Source organism: Rhagoletis pomonella, unplaced genomic scaffold (genome assembly GCF_013731165.1).
Source record: "Rhagoletis pomonella isolate Grant_MI unplaced genomic scaffold, Rhpom_1.0 Rhpom_scaffold_00008, whole genome shotgun sequence".
In the NCBI taxonomy this organism is placed as follows: Eukaryota; Metazoa; Arthropoda; class Insecta; order Diptera; family Tephritidae; genus Rhagoletis; species Rhagoletis pomonella.
In genome coordinates, this window is record NW_023458562.1 from 25334706 (window position 1) to 25350235 (window position 15530).

At 38.9% G+C, this 15530-nt stretch overlaps 1 protein-coding gene across 1 annotated transcript; it reads left to right on the top strand.

The window, feature by feature from the left end:
* The first annotated feature begins 11395 nt into the window (after positions 1–11395).
* On the top strand, positions 11396–13372 carry LOC118744520. The gene is made up of 2 exons (XM_036477577.1): positions 11396–12943; positions 13027–13372. The coding sequence occupies exon 1, from the start codon at positions 11452–11454 to the stop codon at positions 12802–12804; it is 1353 nt and encodes a 450-aa protein (XP_036333470.1). The 5' UTR covers positions 11396–11451; the 3' UTR covers positions 12805–12943; positions 13027–13372.
* The last annotated feature ends 2158 nt before the right edge of the window (positions 13373–15530 follow it).

A 15530-nucleotide genomic window follows, 5' to 3' on the forward strand; every position in this document is an offset into this window, starting at 1 on the left:
CTAGTTTAAAGACTTCTTTAGTCCCACTTGTATAGAAGACGGGAGTCTTATGATATTTTACTACAAATCTAAAACTCCGAATGAGCATAATGCATACCTGCATATTTAATATTTACACTGATATTTTGTTTGCCATTTCCATTTAGAGTTATCGTCAACAAAACTAGTTTTGTAGTCGTATTATTCGAGAAATGCCCGAAACTGTACGTACGTAGCTATAAAAGTAGACAAGTTTACACACTTACATTAACTATATATGTATTTGCATATGTATGTTTGTAGGTATGCACAGTTGTAGGTAAGTATGAGCATTCGCTTATTCACCCATTGCATGTGCAAACAACTTTCGATGAACGATTGTATCTGTGAAATTAAATTCATGTCAACAACTGAAACTTTACCACTTCCACTCGCAAAACTTAAATGGAAATTGATTCCAGTTTTAAAGGGTTGCATGTCAGTGAGTGGTGAAACATTATGAAGTTGAAAAATTAAAAAAAAACTTCTGACAACTGGAGCTGCAGCAATTAGCTGCTCTCTGCATCACATTAAAAATCAAAACGTAAAACCAATCCACTTAAATACAAAAAAAGGTCGGTAACGAAAGGCTCAAAGTCTTTCTGTAACTAATCGGCTTTAAAATTTGTATGGGAATTTATAATAATGACCACTTCGCCCTCATAAGCGTATTTGACGTAAATATTTTTTAACCCAAAAATGCATATATTCACATACAGTGACTCAAACAAATGACCACGTGTTGATTTTCTTCAAATATTCCTCATGTTTTTCGAGATAATTTTTTTTTGTTATTTTTATATAAAAATATCGTCTAAGCTTTAACCAAAACCGTGTAAATCACAGTTTCAAACTTTAAAGAAAATTTAGGAAAATTCAACAAATTTTCGTCAAAATTTCAAGATTTTGTTCTTAATTTTTAGAAAATTTTTGGGTAAGCAGTTTAATAGCTCATCATAATTTTAGTTTGATGAGGTGCAAGTTTTAAACGGCTAAAAAATCGCGTTTATTTTTGAGAAATTTTATTGTGACGGATTTTTGCACTTCTTTTCATATAAGCACGAATTTCTTATGAAATAAAACGCGAGAGACTGTCAGCAACAAAATTTCAAAATATCAACGTAAGTTTTTGTAAATTGCGCTTATTATTTAAAAAACCCCAAAAAGGTAGCCTCCAAAAAAAAAAATTCTCAAAAATCAACGCGATTATTTGGCAGTTTAAAACTTGCACTTCATTAGACTAAAATTTATGGGCTATAAAACTGCATACCCAAAAATCTTCTAAACAATCAGAATAAAATTTTGATGAAAATTTGTTGAATTTTCCTAAAATTTGTATAAAGTTTGAAACTGTGATTTACACGGTTTTGGTTAAAGCTTAGAGGATATTTTGTATACAAAAACAACAAAAAAATATATCTCGAAAAATATTACGAATATTTGAAGAAAAGCAACACGTGGCCATTTGTTTGAGTCACTGTATTTTAATATGTGTTAATCGAAAAAAAATAAAAGAAAAATTAAAGCACAAATTTGCTAACCTCAACGTAGCCGTGTAAGAGTGGCCACTGCTATTTTCAGTTTATATGTGGCTTTTAATTTTGCTTAACTTTTTTATTGTGGTTTTTGGCAAAAGTCAGCAGCTCACAAAATAATTGTGGTTATGAACCAAAAAAGTTTACACAGTTACTAAAAAATCTCGATGCTCGAAAAAAACGTAATAAATAAATGAAAAAATGTATGTAATTAAATATATGACCATGATATATGGAATGTAAATGTGGACGAATGGCTGGGATGAGGTTGTATGTACAGTTGAGCTTACTTTCAGTTGCGTAAAGAGAAGTGTAGGTTGGATATATGTAGGTGCATATGCCTGTTATGTATAAGCAACTAGCCAATTTGCGGCATGGATTCAAAAATACTTTTAGATAGCAGCACTACTGTATAAAATATTAATTTTTAAACCAAGAAATTAAAAAGTATCCCACTTTTCTACTGGATTAAGTATTGAAAAAAAACTCGACAAGCTCCTGACACAAGTCAGCCTATCCTGATCGACCGTTTCACAGGGGCCTGTAGCAAAGCTATGCCCCAAATATGAGAAATGCCTTGTTGGAATTAGGTTAGGTTAGGTTAGGTAGGCGCGGCCATCTATAAGACACACTTAGACCACGGGCCCATTGTGATGCCGCATGTGTGGTCAGCAACTCCTAATCCCTAATAAAACCATTTTGAACTTCGTAGGAATTTTAGAAGATCCCTGATTGCAGCGTATTTAAGCTCCTCCTGGAGAGTTTTCGTTTGGTTAGAGCAGAGCACTGGCACAACAGGTGCCGAATCGTTTGCTCCACTTCTTCATATTGACAACTTCTACAGAAGTCTAGGCATGCCTGCCAATTAGGCGGGGAACTGTTATAACAGATACTAACAAACTGATATTCTACTCCTGTTTCATTGTTTATATCCTCGATAGAGATTATGATACCAAATCGGCCTTACAGCCATCTCGTTAAGAGTTGAGCGGCATTTCATGGCGACCATGGAGGTTGTCGACTGCTTCGTAAGGGATTTGATTGTCGCCTGCCTGTCAGTAAAAATGTAGTTATTAGCTTGGGATATCATATTTACTACGCTTTACCAGTTTTGTGGCCCTGTTGATTGCCATCAGTTCTGCCTAAAAAAACGATACGGTGGTTCGGAAGACGAAAGCTGATGGAATTCTCAGGTGTTCGGAGTATAATTAAGTCGTAACGTTGCCTGGCAGACGGTAACGATTATGGTGGAAGTAGGAAATCAAAAATTCAGGGAAGAATTATAGAACAGAGGTACGTTCGGTGGCCGATAAGCAACCCCTAGGAGAGCACAATAACTCCTTAGAAGTTTGGAAGAGAACTACAAGGAAGGACTTCTGTAATCAGGTGGAGTCTATCTCAGAGGCAGTGAAGCTCAGAAATATACTCTCAAGTGCTGCTCAGAGATCCCCAGGATGCTTGCAAGCTTATGATGGCTTCAGGCCTAAAACCGAATAGAGATCTTCGGATATGTTTCTAGGTACACACACTTTCTGGGAGGAACCAACATTAGGCCGGTAGAGCCACATGTGTGGGAGAATAATTTACTCACTGGGGACTCTTGCACTAGGGAGAGGGTTATCTGGTCTATGGTTTTCCGGATAGAATTGATCCCATAGGATTGCAATAAAAATTACAGTTGCAATTAAATTATAACTAAAGAAGTACTAGATCTTAATAACATAATGAAAAGACTGTTCCAGCAGCATATCAGAGAGTCGATTGTAAGCTTACAGTCAGCGTCAAAAATTTGCATACCATGACATTGTGACTATTCATCAACCGACTTAAAAAAAAGTTATCAGTTCGCAATATTTTTTTTTTGTTTTTGTGTATATTACCGCATAACTTTGGACCTCGTTATGCGATTTCTTTTTTTCTTTAGGGAATGGTGGCTCCATACTACGTAATTTGGCTTAGATCGGATCATTGGATCATGAAAAAATTAATTGTACTCTTAAATTTCTCTATGAGAATTGAATTCGGTTTTGTTGTTTGCTTAAAAATTACTTGTTTGTTTATATTTTCCATAACAAATTTTTCTTATTTTTTTTTTTAATTTGGTATATTCCACAGCAAAAAAAACAAAAATCAGTTATTTAAATTTTATACAGAACTCGGGAAAATGCATGAATTTATTATCGAAGTTTTAAGTATGTAGTTTCAAGTCGATAAAAATTATCGTTAATTTTTGCGAATTCTTTTCGCTGAGGGTGTTGCGTACCTTCTTCCATGTAAAAAAAAAGATTGTATTTAGACGTTATATGCCAGCATATATATTTATAAAAATCTTTTAAAGACATAAATAGAGCAACATAAACCTTCCAAAAACCGACCTTAATCATTGTTTTTGGCACTAATTAAACAAAGCAAACACTAAACCCAATTTTTAGACATTTCAGTGCATATTTTTTTAATTATTATAGTTTTTTAATTATTTTAATCATTTATGCAGTCAGCTAGTTGAATGCCATTTTACAGTCGCCCAAAAGGGTCCGCCCAAAGCAATGGTGCTCTCGATTTCCCAGCTGCCTAGTATGTACAATGCATCCTCAGAGTCACTTTTATTTAATATTTATTTAACTATGCATATATGCAATTGCTTTTGTGTTAATATACGTACATATGTGCATAGAAATGTATGTATGTATGTGTTAATGTTTGCCTACCCTTTTGTGTGGCGGACTGTGCATATGACTGCCGCCATGAGCGTCAAAGCGTCAGTTTACGAGTATTGTACCTATCCTCGTCGTTTGTTAGCTTTGCTGTCGCCTGCTGGCTCTCGACTGCTGCATTCAAGGTCAATGCTATTTAGCATCTCTATATATACCAACCAACACATATGAATGCTACTAACTGCACTGCAGGGAAAGCTACTATTTAGTTGTGAACTAGAATTCTACCAGTTTGCGTTTCAGCTCAACTAGTTCACGTTCAATCGGTTTTCAATGTTTGCGACTGGTATTTTTAACATGGCGCTGTCCTACGAGATGTCAATTGTCAGGCTATGCATCAGCATCTACTAGTAGCATCATACCAGTTTGATGAGATAGTTTGCCAATTCGTCCCCCGTGAAAAGCATTCTGCTCGCGGTGCTCCAACAGTCACATTGGCCGGCAGAGCAAAGCACTGGCGTGGTATTTCTGAGGATCTTTTTCACTTTTTTTTGTATTATTTTTTTTTTTACTTTTTATTTTTCATTTGTACTTTTTATTTATTTTTTACTTTTTCTAGGTTTTTGTTGTAATTTTTAAAGTTAATCAAAAAAATTTATTTTTTTTTTTATGGCGCAAGTATTTCTTTCCACTTGTATGTTTTTTCTGCCATGAAATTAGATTTAAAAATTTTTTATTTACATATATTTAAATTGAAATAATTATATGGACTTACATTGATTTAATTTGAAAAATCTTAACTACTTCCAAGCGAACCTACGATCTCATAAGCAGAACCGTTAGTCAGCGACGCTACAGCCGATATCTATATCTATATCTATAGTAATTATATAAAGAGAAGTCCCTTTTTTTTGTAACAGGTAATCTCGCGAACGGCTGGTCCGATTTTCATGAAATTTTGTATACAAATAGCTTTTGGTAACCACCATGTTTTAGGCTAAAACAATTTTACGTTTTTTTCGGGTAGGTGGACCAGGGACCGGTCTATTCGAAAAAATCTTATTATAGTCCGATTTGCATAAAATTTAGTACGTAAGTAGCTTTTTAGCATATATTAGCATATATGACCCATTTTTTCCGAGAAGTGGACCAGAGACCGATCTATTTCAAAAAATCGCATTTATGGTCCGATTTGCTTAATTCGATTGATTTCGGTATGTAAGTAGTTTTTTAGCATATATTAGGATATATGGTCCATTTTTTCCGAGAAGTGGACCAGGGACTTATCTATTCGAAAAAATCGTATTTACGGTCCGATTTGCTTAAAATTCGGTACGCAGGTAGCTTTTTAGCATATATGATCCATTTTGTCCGAGAAGTGGACCAGGGACCGATCTGTTCGAAGAAATCGTATTTATGGTCCGATTTGCTTAAAATTCGGTACGTAGGTAGCTTTTTGCCTGGATAAGGTTACAGATTCCTGTTTTCCAATTTTCATGCAATTTCGAATATAAATAGCTTTAAGTAACGACCATATCAAGGGGCGAATTCGTCACTAGGCAAGATTTTTTTGCGCCAATCAGAAACAACGGATACTGTCAAAATATAATTATAATATATAATATATCTCAACTAATATATATTTAGAACCGTTTGTTAGTTTTCGCAAGGCTCGAGAGCGGCTGAACCGATTTTTTTGAAATTGCCACCTGCCGCACGTGTCCCAAGAATGGTTTTAGGCTGAAAAAAATCTATATGTAAAGGGGGCGTGGCACTTCCCATACAAACCGAATTTCTCATGCTACATATCTCTGAAAGTGTGCATGGTAGAGTTTTGGAAATTGGTATGGAGATATACGAAATCAATCGCATACCCTTGGAGAAAAATTTTAGCTATTTTAAAAAGGGGTGTGACATCTCCCATACAAACCGAATTTTTCATACTGCTTATCTCTGGAAATTTTTTGGTAGAGTTCTAGAGTTTTGTATGGAGATGTACGAAATAAATCGCATACTCTTGGAGAAAAATTGGAACTATTGGAAAAGGGGGCGTGCTTATCTCTGGAAATTTTTTGGTAGAGTTCTAGAGTTTTGTATGGAGATGTACAAAATAAATCGCATACTCATAAAGAAAGAGGGCAGCTGTTGGAAGGGGGGCCTGGCACCTCCCATATAAATCGAATTTTTATACTGCATATCTCTGAAAGTATTCATGGTACAGTACTGGAATTTCGTATGGAGATATGTATATAGTTAAAATCAAGCCCATACTCATGGAGAAAATTTGGGCTATTTGAAAAGGGGTGTGAGGCCTACAAACGTACCGACCTTTAGCTATCTTTGAATGAATTTTTTTATTCTTCTGTAGGTGTGTTTGTGAGTGAAATCCTCCTAAATGGTTGTACGGATTTTAACGAAACTTTTTGTGTATTTGAGTGGGTCTCTGGATGGTTTAGTTTCACAATTTAATCCGACAGTTGGCGCTGTAGTTAAGTTATTACTAAAAATCTTATTTATGATCCGATTTGGCTAATGTTTTAAATATGTATGCAATACTATTGCACCGGGTCATTGTTGCCGCCAGGGAGTGAAGAGGAAAAAATGTATTTCGCTTTGCGAATAACCGTGCTATGTAATGCCGCACAACTGGAGAATTTCAAGAACGGATATAACACTTTCCTTAGGTTATTTAAAGCGGCAAATGACCACCAAACCTTAATCTTAGCAGACAAATGTGCCAATGAAAATCGTAAACGTGAATTGTTGGTGAAGATGTTGGACCAAAAAGTTTCAATAAAATACATAAAAATTTTGGGCGGGACGACGTTCGCCGGGTCTGCTAGTTTGTAATAAAAGCAATTAATTGCATTTTATTTTTGTCTTTGGCAATTCAAAGGCAGATGTCGCTGAAAGCTTAAGTTATTCGAAATTGTCGAACTGGTAGGCCACGGTTTTAGCACATACTAGATAATGAACTAGTATTTTTATTGAGTGTTTTTTCTTTTTACTGCAGGGTATACATCACATATGTATGCATATGTAGTACGTGGATGCGTGCCCTAAGGCCCAAAATGGCGCTTTGTTCGCGCCGAAAAAAAAAAAACTAAAAACGAAAAAGAAAAAAGATAAAAAATGAATAAAAGAAGAAAATGGCATGCCAACGTAAACAAAGAATGCTCACTCGCTCGTACGCGCTTGTAGATTTTACACTCGAGTTGATCAAGCAGTCAGCGTGCATGTACAAGTGAATACCTTCACTGGTTTTAAAATGAAACGCTATTTGATATTTGCCAGCCCAGTGCCCAATGAGATAAATCCTATTGCGAAAGTAGTAAAGATATTAAAAAGGACCGAAAAAGAAAAACAAAGAACACACAGATAAAAATAAAGAAACAGATAAAGGAAAAGAGGAAGCTAATGATAAGGAAAAAAATAAACATAAAAATAAAGATAATATTGTGATAAGGATAAAAATAAAGTTTAAGATAAAATAAGGATACAGATACAAATGAAATTTCAGAAAAGACAAATATAAAAATAGAAGTAAAGATGAAGACAAAAATTGACATGAGGATGATCTAAAGGCAAAGTTAAAATTAAAGGTACATACAGAGATAGAGATACAAATACAAAAAAAAAATATAAAGATAAAAACAAAGATAAAGATCAAAACAAATATTATGATAAAAATTAAGTTGAAGATAATGACGAAGAAGAAGATAAAGATGAAAAAGAGATAAAGGTGAGAATGAAGATAAAGATAAAAATAAACTTAAATATAAAGATAAAGGTACTTATAAAAACAAAGACAAATATGAAGATAAAGATACAGACACAGAAAAAAGAAAGATGAAGACAAAAATTAGGATGAAGAGGAAGACAAAGGTGAACATAATTAAAAACTTAAAGATAGCGCCAATGATAGAAGAAAAAAGTAAAAGCAAAGATATGGATAAAAATAAATATGAAGATAAAAATTAAGAGAAGGCTAGAGACGAAAAAAAGATAAAGTTAAAAATTGAGATAAATATGAAAATAAATGCAAAGAAAAAGTACAGGAAGATACTTATACCAATAAAGAAAAATATGTAACTAAGTAAGTAAGACAAAAATTAATGTGTAGATGTAGAAAACTATAAAGATGAATATATGGATATAGAGAGATAAATATGAACATAAAGACAAAATTAAAGCTAGAGAATAAGATTGAGATAAAGTTGCAACATAAAAATAAAAATAAGTATAAAGAACCTGTTATAAATGAAAGTAAAGAATAAAGATAAAAATTAAGACACAAATAAATCGAATGGTAAAGATGATGAGAAAGATAGCAACTATAAGGAGAGATAAATATTAAAGATAAAGAGCACCTAGTATGTGCATTATTCATAATGTTAGTTGGGCTAATTTAACGTTCCGTTTTGAGGGTTATGGTTTAACATTTCTTACAAAATTGATATTTACAGAGCTTACGGTAAGGGTTTTTAATCTAATAGGGGTAAACTGACTTCGAATTAGGATTCAAGGACCTCAAGCATATATCTGTGGTCACAAGCAATAATCGCCTAAGTCGAAAAACCTGAATTCGAGGAAAAGCACTTTAAAGATTTGTATTGTAATGTTAACTTTATGGGGGAGCCAAAATATTTTCATCTATAACTTTTTAAATAGCCTAGGTAATGAGATGCGAGTTTCACATACACATGGAATAGTAGTTGCAGAAAACGATAGCATATATAACTCAATTCTTTCTTAAGTAGACTTAGGCGGTTATTGCTTATGGCCACAGATATATGTAGCTAAAGCGATTTAGTCTCATGAGCAAATTACTTTCTTCTAACGGGAGTCTTTATATTTTACGACAGTTTGGGGCAATTTACGCAAATATTGTGTGGCTGATGCAGGTATACCGACTTCGGATTCGTTTCTATACTGTTCTTTAACGGACTACGGTGTTTTTTGTGTGACTTTGTAATAACTCAGTAAACTACACTGCCGGAAAAAAATATTGTCACAGAGAATTGTTTACAACATATGCAACAATTTTTATTTTTTTCAGCTAATTTTTTATAAAAATATGGTTTATACACCAACAAAAAAAAATGTCTAAACTTTATGCAAAACTCATGAAAATTCAAGAAATTCACATGCAAATTTTCAACTTTTCAATCCAATTTTTAAATTTTTCTGGGAATGCAGTTTTTTAGCCCAACAAATTTTATTATAATAAAGTGCAAGTTTAAAGTAACCGGGACATAGCGTGGATTTTTCTTCTAATATTTATGTTGTAATCATAAAAATTAAAGAAATTTAATGATGGGTTTCTTCTTGGGCCTGGGAAGGTTACGTGCACTGAATTAAAATATCATGTACAGGCATATCGATAACTTAAACGATAACTATTATAGCAAATTAAGCGATAACTTTCATGGAAACGAAATCGATATACACGGTGAAGCCTATCGATGAAAATAAAATATCGATTATTATAGACTATGAAATACTTTTGAAGAAACGGAAAGAGAAACAACAACACTGATGTATATAGTTATGAATGGAAAGTCAGGAGAAAAATAATTTTTTTTTGTAATTTTTTATCTATTGCTTGTTTAAAACATGTTTTCATCAAGCAGTGCAAAAAAATCATATTCGTTGTATTATTCAATGAATTTCGATTTCCCTATTTACCTATCATCAAAATTATTATAGTATTTTTCACGCCAAACTATTTCTAGCGTTTTCCAACCAAACTTGCCATACTTTTTTCCGTACTCGCATTGCAAGCGAGCGCTTGGCATTATGCCAACTCAACGTTTGCTTACGATAGACAGCTCTTCTTTACTTATATTTACATTGCCGAAAAAACATATTTTTTGCATTTACCTATTTTTTCAAATAACCCACAAAAATAAGTAAAATATCCTGGGAATAAACTTAAGTTAGATAAGTTAAAGAAGCAGCAGAGCAAGTAGAATAAAAAAAAATACGACTACCCAAACTGAATGAAGTACAAAGAGTAAGTAAATGGCGACCACCGCTGGTCGAATTGAATCAAAATTGCCGCGGAAAGTGGCCTTGTTCTTTGCAGTTTATTCCTTTTCTTTTTTTAATTTTAATTTATACTTTCATATACAGAAATAAGTTTGCAGCGGAGAGAACTGATATATTTTCTATTAAGAAGTTTGATTTCTATGGCAGATATAAAATACAGCAAATATATTTAACACTGAGTGTGCAGATAGCATACCATAAGCATTAAAGATGAGTTGTAAATTGTTTTTGGAACTTTTCTAAAGCTTTTGAAAATCCCCTCCATTTCTTGTGCAAAAGTATGCGAATGTGTATTCATAGTTTTGCAAACGTGCGTTCCTGTTAAGAAAATTTTCGAATGCAGTTCAAGGAGAAATATAAAATTGAAGAAGAAGAAAAAAGAAGAAAAAAAAAGATGGAGAGCATACATCATATGAAAAATTAGTGTGTGAATGTAAGTAAATATGTATAAATTGATTGGTTTTCAAACTGTGAAATAACTTTAAAAGTTGGGGCAAGTTTTTTTTTTTTTAGAAATATTTCAACAATTTCCCAGCTGCATTGAAAATAAGCTTTGGGCGCAAGTTTTCTGTGAGACTCTAATGCTTTTTGAGCTGAAACAAACAAGCCAGGCTGGTAGGTGGCGCTGGCTGGTGTCGAGACATTTATAAAAATTGGATTAATTTTTCCAATTAACTTATATTCGGAAAATGGTCGGCAAAAAATCCTCCGGCTGAACCCTCCACGAGGGTGCTGACTGGTAATGGGCACTACAGAGGATTCTGTGCGATGTCAGAATGGTGCTCAGCTAAGATCAGGAATCAGTGCTATGTGCTAAACTCCTTAATAGCGTAGTCATATGGAAATGGTTTCTGATCGTGGCTTGGAGGTCTGAAGGGGCTGGATCAAGGCGTCACGCGCACCGTACCGAGGATCGGCCAGGCTGGGGGCCCCTAAATAGCCCAGTCGCGAACGGAGCCCTCTGGGAGGCGGCCACACCCAGGATGTAAGTAGGCCTTACCTGGGCATCGCGGATCTCTGCCCGGGTGGACGAACCCCTTTCTCCGCAGCCCGTGGGATGTATTATGGAAAAGAAACAATTAACAACAACAACAACAAAAACAGCAACAACAACATCAAAAACAATGTCTAAAGGGACCGGCCCCCTTAAAGCGTCGGAAGGGTCTCGGCCCACTAAACAAGGAGCTCAAGCGATGCAGAGTACCTCCACCAGCCGTAGTGCGGTGACAAATAGCGGGAAACCAAGGCCAATGGTGAAACCGGGCCAAGCTCTCGCAAAAACGATGGAAAGTGGCGGTGGGGCTGCTCAAAGGAGTCCACCCCGGGAAACTCCTGGCACCAGTGGACGCCAACCTGGCATGCAGATTGCAGCCGGGGATAAGGCTGAATCTGGGGCGCAGGCCCCGGGCGGTCCTCCCGCGACACCCACGGCCTTCACGAGGCCTGACCAGAGGCCAGAACCAGCTGCAGCGGGCTATCGGCAGAGGAAGCTAGCTGCTCGAATCCTGCAAAGGTTCACCGCAACGCCTGACCTGTGTAGCAAGGCGAAGGAAGAGCATGTGAAGGAGATCCTCACAGAAATCGACTGGGCAAAGGCAGTCCTGCCCGACTACCGCAAGCCGGAGGAGAAGCAGCCGCAGGCGCCCTCCAGTAAGCGCAATAGATCGGGGGAAAATACGCCCAACCAATACGCAAAGAGGGTCAGAACGCAGGGGCCTTCTTTTGCTGAAGTAGCCAAGGAGCAGATCCTGCTCGGCGTCATCGATGAGAGCAATGAAGACAGCCTCACCCTGAGGCAGCAATGGAAGTGGGTTAAGGCCGCGATGGCCGACATTGCTATCAACATTATGTTGGAGAATCCGGGACCTCCGCCAACCTGCAAGGGAGCGGGGTGGTTCCAAAATAACATCCGCGTTATAGCATGCGAGGATGCCAGATCAGCGGAGATCTACAAGAAAACAGTTGCAGGTATTGGAGAAGTCTACCCTGGTGCGAAGCTCAGGGCGGTCGACTTCAAGGACCTACCGGTGCGACCGAGAGCGAGAGCATGGTTGCCTTGCAAGCCAGCGGAGCCAGAAAGGATCCTCCAAACCATAAGGCTCTATAATCCGGAGCTACCTACCGATAATTGGAAGGTGGTCAAAATCAACGAAAGCGGTAAAGCGACGATGCAGGTTGTCCTGCTTCTAAATAAGGACTCCATAGAGTTGTTGGAGCAAAAGAGCGGGGTCATACGTTACGGCTGTGACATGGCCAAAATTAAGGTCTACAGCAACGACGTAAACGCAGCGAGGAACCTGATCGCGGAGGTAGAGCCGGAAGAGGCCAACAGCGACGTGGAGATGGAGGAAGAATCCGAGCAGGTTGATCCGATGGACGACCTGACCGGGGGTTATGCCTCATCGACGTCTTCGCTGGGGGTCGGACGCATGCTTCGGCTTTATACGGAGGAGGAGTTGATCGATATGTCGGAAGACGCGGTCAACTCCACCCTAATAGGCGACGTGGGCGATAACGGCCAAGATGGTGAAGGTACTGCAGATTAACCTTCACCACTGTAAAGCAGCTTCAGCTGCACTGCTGCTCCGTCTAACAGCTAAAGGGGCAGCCGACATCGTCCTAATCCAAGAACCTTGGGTGGTGGGACAAAACATTTGTGGGCTGAAAGCGCCGGGCTACAGACTGGTAAGTGGAGCCTCAACGGGGAAACCAAGGACGTGCATATTGATAAGTATCACACTAAAGTGTCTCTTTCTTCCACAACTTAGCGACGAGGACACAACAGCGGTCAGTCTAAGTGCAAACGGACGACCAATTAGGATGGCATCCATGTACCTAGCGCATGACAAGGAGGTGCCAACTACCTGCATTAAAGACCTAGTGGCCAGCACGAGAGAGGCGCTAATTTTGGGAGGTGACGCGAATGCCCACCATCACACCTGGGGCAGCTCCGATGATAACGAACGGGGTGAGTCACTTTTTGATTTCATACTTAGTTCTAAGCTTGTTATTGCGAATAGGGGGAATGATCCCACTTTTATTACAAAATCCCGAAGGGAAGTTCTGGACGTTACCCTTATCTCTGAGAATGCGGAATGTCTGGTCGGGAAGTGGAAGGTGCTTGAGGAGCACTCCTTTTCCGACCACCGATATATCCAATTCGAGGTATTAGGGGAAACGCCCAAGGCTCCTCTAACTAGAAACTTGCGAAATGCCAACTGGCATAGGTATCGGAAAGAGCTGGATAGGCTTTTGCCACAAGATAGAGAGCCGGCTACTCCAGCAAACCTAGAGGAGCTGGAATATCTTGTCGACCATTTTACGGGGGCCTGCAGAAAGGCAATAGACATTGCATGCCCCAAAAAGCAGCACCGGGGTAGGAAAAAGCCACCCTGGTGGAATGAAGAAATCAGGATTTCACGCAAGAACTGCAGGAAAACCTTCAATCAGGCTACTGCGTCTGGTAGTGAGGGACATTGGGAGACCTACAAGACAGCGTTACGGGAGTACAAGAAGCTCCTAAGAAGGTCGAAAAGAACCTCATGGAAAGACTTCTGCAATGGGGTGGAGTCTATCTCAGAGGCAGGCAGGCTCAGAAAGATACTCTCAGGTACTGCCCAGAAAGACCTGACGGCTCCTGGACAGAGACCGAGGAGGAATCACTGGATCTGCTTCTTTGCACACACTTCCCGGGTGCCACGGATAGCATGCCGGTACAGCCACATCAAACTGGAGATCTTTCGGTCACTGGAGATTTCCTCACTAGGGAAAAGGTCATCTGGTCTATTGGGACATTTAAGCCCTATAAATCAGCAGGTCCGGATGGCATTGCCCCCATACAGCTGCAGCAAACACTTCAGCTAAGCTCAGCGTGGCTACACGCTATAATTAGGGGAGTATTAGCTCTTAACCATATCCCTAGAAAGTGGAGGGAATCAGGAGTGGTGTTCATCCCCAAGGCAGGGAAGGTGTCTCACAATAACCCAAAGGATTTCAGGCCCATCACCTTGTCGTCATTTCAACTGAAGGTTATGGAGAGACTGGTGGAGGTCCGTATCAGAGAGTCGGTTGGTGACAGACTCTCTACCACACAACATGCTTATACGAAAGGTAGATCTACAGAAACGGCGCTACATGAAATAGTGTCGTATATAGAGAGATCACTAGACATCAAAGAATATACGCTAGCAGCCTTCCTGGATATAGAGGGCGCCTTTAACAACATCATGCCGGGCGCGATAACGGCAGCACTGGCGGGCCTGGGCATCGACTCGCGCTTAGTTGCGCTCGTAAACCAAATGCTGCGATGCAGGGTGGTCCGGGCGGAGCTGGCGGGGGTATCGTTGACCAGGTTCGTAGAGAGGGGCACCCCGCAAGGGGGAGTCCTATCCCCTCTTTTATGGGTCGCAGCGGTAAACTCACTGCTGTGTGGCATGGAGGGGGGTGGCTGTAAGGTTATTGCGTATGCGGATGATCTTGCACTAACAGTAAGTGGGAAATTTCCACAGACTCTATGTGACATTATGCAGGTAAAACTGAAGGAAGTCGAGAGTTGGACAAAAAATAACGGGCTAGGGGTAAACCCAAGCAAGACAGAACTTGTACTGTTCACAAGAAGGTACAAAATCCCCCCATTGATAACACCAAGGCTGGCACAGACCACACTAAAATTAAGCGAATCCGCTAAATACCTGGGGATAGTCCTAGATAGAAAATTAAGCTGGATTCAAAACACCGAAGAGCGGGTGCGGAAGGCCACGGTTGCCCTATACAGCTGCAGGAGAGCAATCGGCCAAAAATGGGGTTTAACCCCGAAGCTAGTGCACTGGATATACACCGTCGTGGTGAGGCCCATACTTCTGTACGGGGTAGTGGTATGGTGGCCAGTGCTGGAGAAGAAAGTAAACATTATTAAATTACAAAAAGTGGAGAGAACGGCCCTGATCTGCATTAGTGGTGCTCTCCGCACAACACCTACTATGGCAATGAACACGATCCTCAACATCATACCCATAGATATCATGGGACGACAATACGCTGCGTTTGCAGCCCTAAGACTACAGGGGCTTAAAAGCTGGAAAGTGGCTCGCTGTGGTCACACTACAATTCTGAGAAACCGACAACTACCGAGTACAAAGGACTACTGTGTACCAAGGCTCACTTTCACTAAAGGTTATAGCGTAATGCTACCTAGCAGGGAATCATGGCTCGAAGGAGTTCCGGGGTCTAAAGATGCCATAAGATTCTACACGGACGGCTCCAAACTAGAAAA

Excerpts from the sequence above, each read along its gene's own strand:
- LOC118744520 (XM_036477577.1), top strand. The coding sequence starts at position 11,452 with ATGCAGAGTACCTCCACCAGCCGTAGTGCGGTGACAAATAGCGGGAAA.